Genomic DNA, 15,942 nt, shown 5'->3' with positions numbered 1-15,942 from the left:
GCTCCCTCCACACCGTCCCATCACACACTCCCGGGGTCAAACACAGAGTGAAGCTTCCTCCACACCGTCCCATCACACACTCCCGGGGTCAGACACAGAGTGAAGCTCCCTCCACACCGTCCCATCACACACTCGCGGGGTCAGACACAGAGTGAAGCTCCCTCCACACCGTCCCATCACACACTCCCGGGGTCAGACACAGTGTGAAGCTCCCTCCACACTGTCCCATCACACACTCCCGGGGTCAGATGCAGAGTGAAGCTCCCTCCACACTGTCCCATCACACACTCCCAGGGTCAGACACAGAGTGAATCTCCCACCACACTGTCCCATCACACACTCCCAGGGTCAGACACAGAGTGAATCTCCCTCCACACCGTCCCATCAAACACTCCCAGGGTCAGACACAGAGTGAATCTCCCTCCACACTGTCCCATCACACACTCCCAGGGTCAGACACAGAGTGAATCTCCCTCCACACCGTCCCATCACACACTCCCAGGGTCAGACACAGAGTGAAGTTCCCTCTACACCGTCCCATCACACACTCCCAGGGTCAGACACAGAGTGAATCTCCCTCCTCACCGTCCCATCACACACTCCCGGGGTCAGACACAGAGTGAAACTCTGTGCACGTCGTCTTATCAAACCTGAAGGGGCACAATTGGAGGAAAGTGTAAGGGGATTGTCAGAAACACAAGAGATCCTGCAGATGCTGAAAGTCCAGAGTCACACACGCAAAACGCTGGAGGAACTCAGCAGGTCAGTCAGCATCTATGGAAATGAATAAGCGGTAGTTTTTTTTACACAGAGTGTTGGTGTGTGGAACGCCCTGCCAGGGTGGTGGGTGTGCAGAAACATTCGGGACATTTAAGAGGCTCTTAGTTAGGCACATGGATGAAAGGAAGATAGACGGCCATGTGGGAGGGAAGGGTTAGATTGATTGTGGAGTAGTTTAAAAGGGCAGCACGACACCATGTGCTGAAGGACCTGGAATGTATATTGTTAACACAAAAATACAACTGCAGATGCTGTGGATCAAAGAATACGTACACAACGCTGGAAGAACTCAGCGGGTCAGGCAGCATCCGTGAGAAAAGAGTAGCCAACGTTTCGGGCGGAGACCCTTCATCAGGAATCCCTGATTTCTTCCAGCGTTGTGTATGTATATTGTTATGTTGATCCAAATATCTTCTTCCGTCCACCAACAGTGGGAGACACAGCGGAGCTGTCGTGCCTTAGGGAAGGAAAGGTGTCAGAGACGCCAAGGCAGGTAAACTGGAGCCGTACTCACCAGGGCGTCGACCAGCAGCTTGCGTCCGTGAGTGTGGGCGAGGGGGAGTGGCCTGTCAAGCAGGTAACCCTGATCTACGATAGTGTTCTTCACCTCCTGCTTCACAATGTGTCCTGGGGCGACGCTGGGGGCTACCTGTGCGTCGACGGGAATGGGAGCATGCAGGCGACTTTGGTGTGCATCCAGAACCACAGTAAGTCCAACTATACCTTTTCTGTCTCGCTCTCTCTCTCACACACACACACATACTCACACTCACATACACACTCTCTCTCTCCCCCCCCCCTCTCTCTCTCTCCCCCCCCCCCCCCCCTCTGCACCCTCCCAGGACACAGGCCATTAGCAAATCCTTCACCAGCTCTCTGTCTCCAGCAGGTCACGTTGGACTTTCAGAGGGAACTAATGCATCTTGGACATGTGAGGGGTTGGGACCTCAGCGAGTAAACGGTAATCTGTGGCACCGCACTGTCTCTGTATCTACGAGGTTGGGAAAATACATTCTCTCCCACCTCTGACCTCCCTCCCCTCCTCTCTGCCTCTCTCATCCCTTTCTCGCCCCCTTTCTCTCTCCTTCTCTCCCTTTCCTCCCCATTCTCCCCTCTCTCCTCCCTCCCCCTCCTCTCTCTTCCACCATCTCTCCTCATCATTTTCCTTCTCAACCCCCTTCCTCATCACTGCTGTCACTTATCCGTCTCTCTGCCACTCTCCCCCTCCCTCTGTCACCCACTCCCGCTCACTCTACCCCCCTCCCCATCTGTGATTCTGTACTGACCCCTCCTTGCCTCCACCTTCCAGTCCTCCGGAGCACCTGCCTCGGCCCCGGAGACACAGCCAACCTCACCTGCCCGCAGGGCGCCAAACCTCCATTCCACTGGTTACACCACCCCGGCCGGGGGCGATGCTCGCCGATCTTCGGCAAGGTGAGCCTGCGTCCAGGATATGGTCTGCGACTCAGGAGCGGCTGGCCGGTCCTCATCCTCCCGTCCCTCCGTCTCCAGCAATCGGGGTACTACTCCTGCAGTGCTAATGGTCTCAACTACAGTGTGGAACTCCTCGTCCAGAGATCAGGTAGTCTGCCTATCTCTGTAAACCTCCTTATAGCCCTCTCCCTCCTTAGAAAACCCACTCCTTCGCATCTCCGTGATATTAGCCCTCCCCTGCCCTCCTCCCCGTATCTGTCCCCCTCTTACACCCCTCCCTGTCTCTGTCACCCTCCCTCCCCAACACCCCTCTCTGTCTCTGTCAAACCCCCTCCCCATCTCCGCACCCCTCCCTCCCCTGCAACCCTCCCCGTCTCTATCGCCCCTTCCCTCCCCTGCACTCCTCCCAATCTCTGTCGCCCCCTCCCTCCCCTGCATCCCTCCCTGTCTCCATTAGCCCCTCCCTCCCCTACACCCCTCCCCATCTCCGTCACCCTCTCCTCCCCTACAACCCTCCCCATCTCCGGCACCCCCTCCCTCCCTACAACCCTCCCTATCTCCTTCACCCACTCCCCTACATCTCTCCCCGTCTCTGTCACCTCCTCCCATCTCCATCACCCCATCCCTCCCCCTCTCCACCACTCCCTCCCTCACACCCCTCCCTTCCTCCCCTACACCACTCTCCATCTCTGACACTCCCTCTCTTCCCTAGACCCCTCTCTGTCTCCATCACTCCTTCCCTCCCCTACACCCCTCCCAGTCTCCATCACCCCCTCTGCCTCTACACCCCTCTCCGTTTCCGAATGCTGACGTCTGCCTCCACCCACAGGTATCCTGGACTTCCTGATGAGTTCGTGGATTCCTCTGACCACAGTCTCGCTGACGGTGTGTGTCTACGCCTTGTGTGTCACCTTGTCCTTCACTCTCCGTCGCAGTTAAGTATCGAAGGTGACAGATTTTTACCCCCCCCCCCCGCCTGCTCTCAACCCCACCCCCAACCCCGAGCTCTTTCGGCTCATTTGGCATCCCCGAGGCTCCTCCCTCACCTCCCCCAATTCCCACTGGAATTGAATTGTCTTTATTCCTCACATTCTTCACATACATGAGGAATAAAACTGTTTACGTGACGTCTCTGTCTAAATGTGCAATTTGTCATAAATAGTATGTACCTGGGAGGGTTCACTCCCAGCCTGTCTCCATACCCCTTCTATTCTCTTCCTCTCCAAGCCTATCTCCCCTCTCCCCTGACACCCTTACTCTCTCCACAGACCTGTTCACCTCTCCTTATTTAATTACTCTATCCCTCTCTCTCCCCCTCTCTCTTCCTCACTCTCTCTCCCCTCTGTCTCACTCCCTCCGTCTCTCTCTCTCTCCCCCTCTTGCCCCTTCTCCCTCTCCCTCCTTCCCACTCTCTCCTCTTGCCCAACCCTTACCTCCCCTTCCTCTCTTCCCATCTTCCTACAACTCTCTCCCCCACTCTTTGTCTCTCTGTGCATTCCTCCCTCCCCCTTCTTCCTACCTCCTTTTCACTGTCAGCCCCTCCCTTTCCATCTCCTTTCTTTGTCAGCCTCTGTTTCTTTCTTACCCCATCTCTTCCTGTTGCACCCACTCTCCCCATCTCTCTCTACATTCCCCGACTCTGCATCCCCTCCCTGGGCTGCATTTCCTTGACCTGATCCCCCCTCCCTCTCTCCCCCCCTCCCCCCCACACCCACACCACGTCACACCCGACAAGGCTGTATGCTAAGCAGACAGTGGTAATTTGGTTTGGCGAAGGGACAAGATCTCAGGTTCAGGGTTCAACAGTTCAATTTACTATCAGAGAATGTAGACAGTAGACAACCTGAAATACTTACTCTTCACAGAGATCCACCAAACAGCAAAAATGCCTAAGTATGAATGATAGAAATGTCAGAGCCCCAAAGCCCCCTCTCCCCACTTGCTCCAGCAAAAGCACCAACCCACTCCCCCCACCATAAAGCAGTGGGACACCCTGATCTACAGCCCACTGGTATCAGACAGGCTCTCTCACTAGCAAGGGACGGGGAGGTGGTAACGAACGAGTGCGGGAAACCAGCAGCTCACTGTTTCGATGTTACGAACTGTCGCCTCGCTTCTCCAAGTCCCCCAACTCGAGGACCGACAGGCTCTCACCCTCCATCGAGAGAGAGAGAGAGGGGGGGGGGGATCACTCGAGTACAGTGGTCACCTTTCGCCTGCGAGGAACCAGGTCACCCGCATGTCTTCCAGGCCTCACCTGGAGATATCGAAGCGCCAGGCTGGGTGGCAATTCCGGGAATGAGCACGCACCACCCGTGGAGAACCGTTCATTGTCGGCTGCACAGGTCCACGCGCACAAATGCAACAAAAATCTGCATCACAGACACGCAGCGTCAGATACACAACATTCACAGGAAAACAAGCATCAATTACACACAACTCTTACAAAAAAGAACATAATTAACAACGAAAACAAAACTCAATTGTAGCACAAGGTGGTCACAGTGTTTCTGTCCTGAGACAGTGATTCGGATTGTGCCGGTTGGTTCAAGAACTGAATGGTCGAAGGGAAGTCACTGTTCCTGAACCTGGTGGTGTGGGACGTCAGGTTTCTGTACCTCCTGCCCGATGGGAGCTGTGGGAAGATGGTGTGGTCCAGGTGCTGGGATCTTTGATGGTGGACGTTACTTTCTTGAGGCAGCCCCTCCTGTGGGTACTATTGATGATGGGGAGGGATGTATCGGGCAGAGTCCACTACTCTCTGCAGCTTCTTTCGTTCCTAGGCATTCAAATTCCCATCCCAGACTGTGATGCAACCAGTCAGGACACTCCCAGCAGTCCATCTGTAGAAGTTTGTTGGAGTGTTTAGTGACAAGGTGAACCTCCTCAATCTCCTCAGGAAGTAAAGACGCTAGCGTGCCTGCTTTGTGAGGGCTTCTGTGTGATGGGCCCACGACAAGTCACCCAATATATGTCAGGCAGCATCTGTGGAGAGGATTAAACAGTTGAAGTTTCAGTTTTTCCCCTTTATAGGTGCTGCCTGGCCTGCTGACTTCTTAGGACATAGAACCGTATAGCACGGGTAAGAGTCCATTTGCCCACAATGTTGTACTGAACCAATTAAATTAGTAAACAAATGGCTCTGCCTACACAACGTCCCCATCCTTCTATTTCCCTCACATTCATGTGTCTATCTAAATGTCCGTTTAAAGTCCCGAATGTATCTGCCTCTATCCCAGGCAGTGCGTTCCGGACACTCAACACTGTGTGAAAACTTACCCTTTTGAACCTACACCCCCTCACCTTCAATGAATGCCCTCTGGTAACCCCTGGGAGAAATATTCTCCCTGTCTACTCTATCTGTGTCTCTTATATTCTCATAAGCCCCTGTGAGATATCCCTCCAGCCTCTGACGCTCCAGAGAAAACAAGCTTGTTGGACTTCTCGATATAACACAAGCCCCCTAAACTAGCCAGTGTCCTGGTAAACCTCATCTGCACCCTCTCCAAAGCCTCAACATCCCTCCTATAGTGGAGTGACCAGAACTGTATGTAACGTTTCACATTTGTATTTCTATCCCATTGCAAAGCACTTTGAACTACATGATCTGTATAAAAATGTGCTCTATAAATAGTTATTATTATAATTGTATCCATTCCCTTAGAATAACGTACACACAACTAACGTCAGTCTCACCGGCTTATAATTTCACAGCTTATTCTTAGAGCATTTCTTAAACAACGGAACAACATTGACTATCCTCCAATCCCCCAGCACCTCACCCCTGACGAAGGACATTTTAAATATCTCTGTTAGGGCCCCTGCACTTTCTGCAGTTGCCTCTACACATTTTGAGGGAACTTGTCGGGCCCTGGGGATTTATCCACCCTCATCTGCCTCAAGCAAACACCTCCTCCTCTGTAATCTGTACACGGTCCATGACCTCGCTTCCATAGACTCTGTGTCCATCCCCAGAGTAAGTATCAGATGCAAAATAAAAATGTATTTAACATCTCTAACTTCTGAGGTTTTCAGCCCCGCGAATGGTCCTGAGTGCTTTCAGCTCCAGCTCCAGTTCCTTAACCTGGTCAGTCAGGTGCACTTCCTGCAGATGTAGTCATCAGGGTACCCTGAAAACCCACATCTTACAGGAGGAGCGTTCCACCACCTGACCTGCCATCCTGCCTGCACTGAATTATGGACTAAAGTTTTATAGACAGCAACAAAAAATTACTGTGCCTTTTCCCTGAAACGTTTGAGTTTTGCATGAACCAAGGTCACTCATTTAACCTCATCTCACTGAGTTTGTTATACTTTTGTGTCTAACTTCTTAAGCTGAAATCCTACAATCAACATAAATGGTTCTGAATGTTTCAGCACCCTTAGCCTCTGCCTGGGTTCTTGCCGAAGGGCTCCCACTCTAACTCTGGCCCCCCTCCCGACAATGGCTGTTCTCCAGCATTTTGTGAGCATTGCTCAAGATTTCCAGAACAGCAGAATCTCTCATGCACGCAAGGTGTTAACACCCTGGGATTAAAACTGCTGGCCCGCTTCATCCACCAGGAATTTATGGAGTCGGGGCAACAGATGGGGTGGAATTCTTCTTGGAAGCGGGGCAGGATAACAGGGAAATAATTATTTTTGTTTTTCCAACAGAGAGGCAGCTAGCAGCACATCAAATGAGGATTGCTCGGTTAATCAGGTAAGTGGGGCAGAGAAAGTCGACGGTGAGAGCCATCACCCACTAACAGTCCACGCCTTCGAAATTCACTGAGTGACCCAATTACCCCAATCCACCATCCAGTGCACGGAGTTAAATTTGAAGAGGTGTCGCTCTTTCGGAAGACAAAGCAGGGTTGGATTGTTACATTGAATGGCAGGGCCCTGGGGGAGTCTTGTAGAAGAGAGGGACCTCAGGATGCAGGTACATGGAGTCACCGGAGTGAAGGTGTTTGGCACACTCTCCTAAATCAGCCTTCTTCCCCTTCCTCTCCCAACCCTCTCTCATCTCTCTCCCCTCTCCCCCTCCCCCACCAATCTATCTCTCCCCTCTCTAACCCTCTCTCTCCCCACTCTCCCCTTCACCCCTCCCCACCAATCTCTCTCTCCCCTCTCTCTAACCCTCTCTCCCCCCTCTCCCCTCTCCCCACTCTCCCCTTCACCCCTCCCCACCAATCTCTCTCTCCCCTCTCTAACCCTCTCTCTCCTCCCCTCCCCTCTCCCTCCCTCTCCCCCCTCTCTCCCCCTCTCTCTCTTCCCCTCTTCCCCTCTCCCCACTCTCCCCTTCACCCCTCCCCACCAATCTCTCTCTCCCCTCTCTAACTCTCTGTCTCTCCTCCCCCTCCCCTCATCTCTCCCCCTCTGCCACCCCCTCTCCTAACCCCTCGCCACTTCTCCTCTCTCCCTCTCCCTCTCCCCTCTCCCCTCTCCCTGCTTCCCCTCTCCCCCGCTCCCCTCTCCCCTCTCCCTTCTCCCCTTTCTCCCCTCTCCCCCACCAATCTCCCTCTCTCTCCCCCCACTCTCCCCCTCCCCCTCTCTCCCCCTTCCTCACCCACTACCTCCTACTCTCTCTGTCACCATCCCTTTCTCATTCTCTCTCTCTGTCTTTGTGTCTCTCTCTTTTTGTTGCCTCCCTTTCCCTCTCTCTCGCTGACTCTACCCTTCTCTATCCCTCTCCTTCTCTACCCTCTCCTCCTCTTTCCCTCTCCTCCTCTACCTTCTCCTCCTCTTTCTCTCTCACATTCTCACCCTCCCTCATTTGCGGCTTTTTCTCTTTTTTTAACCCTTTCTCACACACTCACTTTTTCTCTATCCCCTCTCCTGCTCTCACCCACTCGTTTACATCCTCTACCTCTCCCTTTCCCTCACCCACCCTCTTTTCCACCATCTCTCTCACCGCGTCTCCCTCTCCCGTACCCCTCTCTCTCACTTCGCTGCATCACCTTCTCCCTCTCTCTGTCTCTCTCACAGCCACTCACCACCTCCCTCCCCATTCAATACCCCCTCTCAGCACCCCCTACAGACACCACATTCCACTAACCCACAAAACTAACGATCTCTGCACACTCTCACTCCACAGCAGTTTCTTCCGAAGGAACGGATGTCAGGAAAACCAGGTGAATTCCAAGAATGGAAGCAGGGATCTAAGATCCCGTCACAGTGAGTTAAAAAGGAAAACAGCTTCCATGTCTCCGTCACCCCCATCCCTCCCTAACCACATCCCTCCACATCTCCGTCACCCCCATCCCTCCCTACCCACACCCCTCCCCATCTCCGTCACCCCCCATCCCTCCCTACCCACACCCCTCCCCATCTCCGTCACACCCTCCTCCCTACCCACAACCCCCTCCCCATCTCTGTCACCCCCATCCCTCCCTACCCACACCCCTCCCCATCTCCGTCACACCCTCCCTCCCTACCCACACCCCTCCCCATCTCCATCACCCCCTCCCTCTCTACCCACACCCCTCCCCATCTCCATCACACCCTCCCTCACTACCCACACCCCTCCACATCTCCGCCACCCCATCCCTCCCTACCCACACCCCTCCCCATCTCTGTCACCCCATCCCTCCCTACCCACACCCCTCCCCATCTCCGTCACAACCTCCCTCCCTACCCACACCCCTCCCCATCTCTGTCACCCCATCCCTCCCTACCCACACCCCTCCCCATCTCCATCACCCCATCCCTCACTACCCACAACCCCCTCCCCATCTCCGTCATTTCCCATCCCTCCCTACCCACACCCCTCCACATCTCCGTCACACCCCCTCCCTCCCTACCCACACCCCTCCCCATCTCCGTCACCCCCATCCCTCCCTACCCACACCCCTCCCCATCTCCGTCACACCCTCCCTCCCTACCCACACCCCTCCCCATCTCCGTCACACCCTCCCTCCCTACCCCACACCCCTCCCCATCTCCGTCACCCCCATCCCACCCTACCCACACCCCTCCCCATCTCCGTCACACCCTCCCTCCCTACCCACACCCCTCCCCATCTCTGTCACCCCCATCCCACCCTACCCACACCCCTCCCCATCTCCGTCACACCCTCCCTCCCTACCCACACCCTTCCCCATCTCCATCACCCCCTCCCTCTCTACCCACACCCCTCCCCATCTCCATCACCCCCTCCCTCCCTACCCACACCCCTCCACATCTCCGCCACCCCCTTCCCTCCCTACCCCACACCCCTCCCCATGTCCGTCACACCCTCCCTCCCTACCCACACCCCTCCCCATCTCTGTCACCCCCATCCCCTCCCTACCCACACCCCTCCCCCCATCTCCGTCACACCCTCCCTCCCTACCCACACCCCTCCCCATCTCTGTCACCCCCATCCCTCCCTACCCCACACCCCTCCCCATCTCCATCACCCCATCCCTCACTACCCACACCCCTCCCCATCTCCGTCATTTCCATCCCTCCCTACCCACTCCACTCCCACCCATCTCCGTCACACCCTCCCTCCCTACCCACACCCCTCCCCATCTCCGTCACCCCCATCCCTCCCTACCCACACCCCTCCCCATCTCCGTCACACCCTCCCTCCCTACCCACACCCCTCCCCCATCTCCATCACCCCATCACCCCATCCCCTACCCACAACCCCTCCACATCTCCGCCACCCCACCCCTCCCTACCCACACCCCTCCCCATGTCCGTCACACCCTCCCTCCCTACCCACACCCACCTCCCCATCTCTGTCACCCCCATCCCTCCCTACCCACACCCCTCCCCATCTCCGTCACACCCCCCCTCCCTAACCACACCCCTCCCCCATCTCTGTCACCCCCATCCCTCCCTACCCACACCCCTCCCCATCTCCGTCACACCCTCCCTCCCTACCCACACCCCTCCCCATCTGTCACCCCCATCCCTCCCTACCCACACCCCTCCCCATCTCCATCACCCCATCCCTCCCTACCCACAACCCCTCCCCATCTCTGTCACCCCCAACCCTCCCTACCCATGCTCCTCCCCATCTCCGTAACACCCTCCCTCCCTACCCACACCCCTCCCCATCTCCATCACCCCATCCCTCCCTACCCACACCCCTCCCCCATCTCCATCACCCCCATCCCTCCTACCCACACCCCTCCCTATCTCCCATCACCCCGTCCCTCCCTACCCACACCCCTCCCCATCTCTGTCACCCCCATCCCTCCCTACCCACACCCCCTCCCCATCTCCGTCACCCCCATCTCTCCCTACCCACACCCCTCCCCATCTCCGTCACCCCCCATCCCTCCCTACCCACATCCCTCCACATCTCCGTCACCCCATCCCTCCCTACCCACACCCCTCCACACCTCTGTCACCCCCATCCCCATCTCCATCACCCCCATCCCTCCCTACCCACACCCCTCCCTATCTCCATCACCCCGTCCCTCCCTACCCACACCCCTCCCCATCTCTGTCACCCCCATCCCTCCCTACCCACACCCCTCCCCATCTCCGTCACCCCCATCCCTCCCTACCCACACTCCTCCTCATCTCCGTCACCCCCATCCCTCCCTACCCACACCCCTCCCCATCTCCATCAACCCATCCTTCCCTACCCACACTCCTCCACATCTCTGTCACCCCATCCCTCCCTACCCACACCCCTCCACACCTCTGTCACCCCCATCCCCATCTCCGTCACTTCCATCCCTCCCTACCCACACTCCTCCTCATCTCCGTCACCCCCATCCCTCCCTACCCACACCCCTCCCCATCTCCGTCACCCCATCCCTCCCTACCCACACCCCTCCCCATCTCTATCAACCCCCATCCCTCCCTACCCACACCCCTCCCCATCTCTATCAACCCCCATCCCTCCCTACCCACACCCCTCCCCATCTCCGTCACCCCATCCCTCCCTACCCACACCCCTCCCCATGTCCGTCACACCCTCCCTCCCTACCCACACCCCTCCCCATCTCCGTCAACCCATCCCTCCCTACCCACACCCCTCCCCATCTCTGTCACCCCATCCCTCCCTACCCACACCCCTCCCCATCTCCATCACACCCTCCCTCCCTACCCACACCCCTCCCCATCTCCGTCAACCCATCCCTCCCTACCCACACCCCTCCCCATCTCCATCACCCCCATCCCTCCCTACCCACACCCCTCCCCATCTCCGTCACCCCCATCCCTCCCTACCCACACCCCTCCCCATCTCCATCACCCCATCCCTCCCTACCCACACCCCTCCCCATCTCTGTCACCCCATCCCTCCCTACCCACACCCCTCCCCATCTCCATCACCCCATCCCTCCCTACCCACACCCCTCCACACCTCTGTCACTCTCTCCTGCCTTTGCACTGCCCCATTTCTGTCACTCCCTCCCTCCGCAACACCCCTCCTGTTTTCATCACCCCTCCCATCGCTAAATTCTTCCCCATCTCTGTCAACCTCCCCCATCCCCATCTCCATCAATCCCTCCCTGTCTGCGTCACCCCTTCCCTCCCCTACAAGCCTCCCTGTCTCCATCACTCTCACTCTACTGGACACCCATCCCTGTCTCCGTCACCCCAACCTCCCCACACCCTTCCCCATCTCTGTCACCCCCACCCTACCTTACACCCTCCCATTTTCCCTCAACCCTTTACTCTCTCACACCCGTTCCTGTCTCCATCAGCCCCTCGCTCTCTCACGGCCTTCCCCATCACCATCACCCCAACCTCCCTTACACCTCTCCACTTCACAACCCCTTTCTCTGCACACCTCCCCATCTTCTGCACCCCTCCCTCCCCTACAACCTTCCTGCCCCTACACCCCTCCCTGTACCTTCATTCCCTCTGTCCCCCATATCCTTCCTTGTTGCCATCATCCCCTCCCTCCTCTGCACCCTTTGCATCCCCTACACCCCTCAGTGTCTACCCTAGGCCCATCCTCATCTCTATCATCCCCTCCCACCCATCCACAGTCCCTTGTCTATGTGACCTAAATCCTAGCCTACATACCTTGCTGTATCCAGAGTGCCAGTATTTACAGGGGGTCCCGTGGGGTGTGTCAGGATTTACAGGGGGTCCCGGGGAGTGTGTCAGAAATTACAAGGTGTCCCAGGGAGTGTGTCAGTATTTACAGGGAGTCCCGGGGAGTGTGTCCGTATTCACAGGGAGTCCCGGGGAGCGTGTCCGTATTCACAGGGAGTCCCGGGGAGTGTGGCAGTATTTACAGGGGTCCCGGGGAGTGTGTCGGTATTTACAGGGTGTCCCGGGGAGTGTGTCGGTATTTACAGGGGTCCCGGAGAGTGTGTCGGTATTTACAGGGGGTCCTGGGGAGTGTGTCAGTATTCACAGGGGGTCCTGGAGAGTGTGTCGGTATTTACAGGGGGTCCTGGGGAATATGTCAGTATTTACAGGGGGTCCTGGGGAGTGTGTCAGGATTTACAGGGGGTCCCGGGGAGTGTGTCAGAAATTACAGGGGTCCTGGGGAGTGTGTCCGTATTTACAAGGTGTCCCGGGGGGGTGGTCAGTATTCACAGGGGGTCCCGGGGAGTGTGTCGGTATTTACAGGGGGTCCCGGGGAGTGTGTTGGTATTCACAGGGGGTCCCGGGGAGTGTGTCGGTATTCACAGGGTGTCCCAGGGAGTGTATCGGTATTTACAGGGTGTCCCGGGGAGTGTGTCAGTATTTACAGGGGGTCCCGGGGAGTGTGTCGGTATTCACAGGGGGTCCCGGGGAGTGTGTCAGTATTCACAGGGGGTCCCGGGGAGTGTATCGGTATTTACAGGGGGTCTCGGGGAGTGTGTCAGTATTTACAGGGGTCCCGGGGAGTGTGTTGGTATTCACAGGGGGTCCCGGGGAATGTGTCGGTATTTACAGGGGGACCCGGGGAGTGTGTCGGTATTTACAGGGGTCCCGGGGAGTGTGTCGGTATTTACAGGGGTCCCGGGGAGTGTGTCAGTATTCACAGGGTGTCCCGGGGAGTGTGTCGGTATTTACTGGGGGTCCGGGGGGTGTGTCGGTATTTACAGGGTGTCCCGGGGAGTGTGTCGGTATTTACTGGGGTCCTGGGGAGTGTGTCAGTATTCACAGGGGTCCCGGGGAGTGTGTCAGGATTTACTGGGGTCCTGGGGAGTGTGTCAGTATTTACAGGGGGTCCCGGGGAGTGTGTCGGTATTTACAGTGGTCCTGGGGAGTGTGTCGGTATTCACAGGGGGACCCGGGGAGTGTGTTGGTATTTACTGGGGTCCCGGGGAGTGTGTCGGGATTTACAGGGGGTCCTGGGGAGTGTGTCAGTATTTACAGGGGGTCCCGGGGTGTGTGTCAGTATTTACAGGGGGTCCTGGGGAGTGTGTCAGTATTCACAGGGTGTCCCGGGGAGTGTGTCAGTATTTACAGGGGTCCCGGGGAGTGTATCAGTATTTACAGGGGTCCCGGGGAGTGTGTCGGTATTCACAGGGTGTCCCGGGGAGTGTGTCAGTATTTACAGGGGTCCCGGGGAGTGTATCAGTATTTACAGGGGTCCCGGGGAGTGTGTCAGTATTTACAGGGGGTCCCGGGGAGTGTGTCGGTATTTACAGTGGTCCTGGGGAGTGTGTCGGTATTCACAGGGGGACCCGGGGAGTGTGTTGGTATTCACAGGGGGACCCGGGGAGTGTGTTGGTATTTACTGGGGTCCCGGGGAGTGTGTCGGGATTTACAGGGGGTCCTGGGGAGTGTGTCAGTATTTACAGGGGGTCCCGGGGTGTGTGTCAGTATTTACAGGGGGTCCTGGGGAGTGTGTCAGTATTCACAGGGTGTCCCGGGGAGTGTGTCAGTATTTACAGGGGTCCCGGGGAGTGTATCAGTATTTACAGGGGTCCCGGGGAGTGTATCGGTATTTACAGGGGGTCTCGGGGAGTGTGTCAGTATTTACAGGGGTCCCGGGGAGTGTGTTGGTATTCACAGGGGGTCCCGGGGAATGTGTCGGTATTTACAGGGGGACCCGGGGAGTGTGTCGGTATTTACAGGGGTCCCGGGGAGTGTGTCGGTATTTACAGGGGTCCCGGGGAGTGTGTCAGTATTCACAGGGTGTCCCGGGGAGTGTGTCGGTATTTACTGGGGGTCCGGGGGGTGTGTCGGTATTTACAGGGTGTCCCGGGGAGTGTGTCGGTATTTACTGGGGTCCTGGGGAGTGTGTCAGTATTCACAGGGGTCCCGGGGAGTGTGTCAGGATTTACTGGGGTCCTGGGGAGTGTGTCAGTATTTACAGGGGGTCCCGGGGAGTGTGTCGGTATTTACAGTGGTCCTGGGGAGTGTGTCGGTATTCACAGGGGGACCCGGGGAGTGTGTTGGTATTTACTGGGGTCCCGGGGAGTGTGTCGGGATTTACAGGGGGTCCTGGGGAGTGTGTCAGTATTTACAGGGGGTCCCGGGGTGTGTGTCAGTATTTACAGGGGGTCCTGGGGAGTGTGTCAGTATTCACAGGGTGTCCCGGGGAGTGTGTCAGTATTTACAGGGGTCCCGGGGAGTGTATCAGTATTTACAGGGGTCCCGGGGAGTGTGTCGGTATTCACAGGGGGTCCCGGGGAGTGTATCAGTATTTACAGGGGTCCCGGGGAGTGTGTCGGTATTCACAGGGTGTCCCGGGGAGTGTGTCGGTATTTACAGGGTGTCCTGGGGAGTGTGTCAGTATTCACAGGGGGTCCCGGGGAGTGTGTGGGTATTTACAGGGTGTCCCGGGGAGTGTGTCAGTATTTACAGGGGGTCCCGGGGAGTGTGTCAGTATTCACAGGGGGTCCTGGGGAGTGTGTCGGTATTTACAGGGTGTCCCGGGGAGTGTGTTGGTATTTACAGGGCTCACGGGGAGTGTGTTGGTATTCACAGGGGGTCCCGGGGAGTGTGTCGGTATTTACAGGGTGTCCCGGGGAGTGTGTTGGTATTTACAGGGTGTCCCGGGGAGTGTGTTGGTATTTACAGGGCTCACGGGGAGTGTGTTGGTATTCACAGGGGGTCCCGGGGAGTGTGTCGGTATTTACAGGGTGTCCCGGGGAGTGTGTTGGTATTTACAGGGCTCACGGGGAGTGTGTTGGTATTCACAGGGGGTCCCGGGGAGTGTGTCGGTATTTACAGGGGGTCCCGGGGAATGTGTCGGTATTTATCACGCCTGAATTTAGTTTCTCTTCTGTGTACAGTTTTTTGTACTAGGAGGGGCATCTATATTTCTGATCCAAGGCGTGTTCTCGCTTTTCCGTGAGTGATGAGGGGGTGCCAAGGGACCTGAGCAGTGAGGTGTGAGGATGCCTCATGGGACAACAGTAGCGAGGCGGGAGTATGCACGTCAGCAGTGAGGAAAGAGGGTTTGTCACGGGAGAGGTGTGGTTCGGAGGGGGGTAATGTTACAGGGGAGGGGCAGCGGCAAAGGATTGTGGGAGTGTCGTGACATTGGGGTGGCGTGGAGGGAGTGCGCACAGCAGGAGAACACACTTACACGTTGGGTTGAGGCCGAGGGTTTTGTTAGAGGAAGTGGAGAGTTGGAGGCGTACCCCACCCTCAGAGACCACTCCCTCAACGTCCCCCCCACCCATCCCAGGACAATTCTGAATGGGCCTAACTTCTTCCTGAAGGAACGTCTGTCACCACTGGCTCTGGCTCGACCTGGTACGAGAATGTGGGATCTTTCGACAGTCGAGGAGGGGGTGTACAGGAAGATGCGAATGCAGTGGACGTCTGTGACGGAAACCTGGAGGGTGAGAAAGGCGGATGTGTGGGCATTGAAGGGTTGGAGTCATGGACTAGAAGCTC

At 56.8% G+C, this 15,942-nt stretch overlaps 1 protein-coding gene across 6 annotated transcripts in view; it reads left to right on the top strand.

Moving 5' to 3' along the window:
• LOC140719475 (uncharacterized) overlaps positions 1 to 15,942 on the top strand; it is a 159,583-nt gene that overhangs the window by 119,504 nt on the left and 24,137 nt on the right. For 4 of the 6 annotated variants that reach the window (XM_073034178.1, XM_073034177.1, XM_073034174.1 and 1 more), the window contains exons 2-8: positions 1,212 to 1,487; positions 1,667 to 1,741; positions 2,090 to 2,362; positions 3,044 to 3,148; positions 6,871 to 6,916; positions 8,294 to 8,373; positions 15,765 to 15,887. In XM_073034178.1, the coding sequence (XP_072890279.1) occupies positions 1,212 to 1,487; positions 1,667 to 1,741; positions 2,090 to 2,362; positions 3,044 to 3,148; positions 6,871 to 6,916; positions 8,294 to 8,373; positions 15,765 to 15,887 (978 nt within the window). The remainder of the gene's footprint in view (positions 1 to 1,211; positions 1,488 to 1,666; positions 1,742 to 2,089; positions 2,363 to 3,043; positions 3,149 to 6,870; positions 6,917 to 8,293; positions 8,374 to 15,764; positions 15,888 to 15,942) is intronic. The other 2 variants (XM_073034175.1, XM_073034176.1) reach the window with 2 other exon arrangements.

This window comes from Hemitrygon akajei, chromosome 31 (genome assembly GCF_048418815.1).
Source record: "Hemitrygon akajei chromosome 31, sHemAka1.3, whole genome shotgun sequence".
Classification (NCBI taxonomy): Eukaryota; Metazoa; Chordata; class Chondrichthyes; order Myliobatiformes; family Dasyatidae; genus Hemitrygon; species Hemitrygon akajei.
The sequence above is the reverse complement of the archived record's forward strand: the minus strand, read 5'-3'. Positions and strand labels throughout refer to the sequence as shown.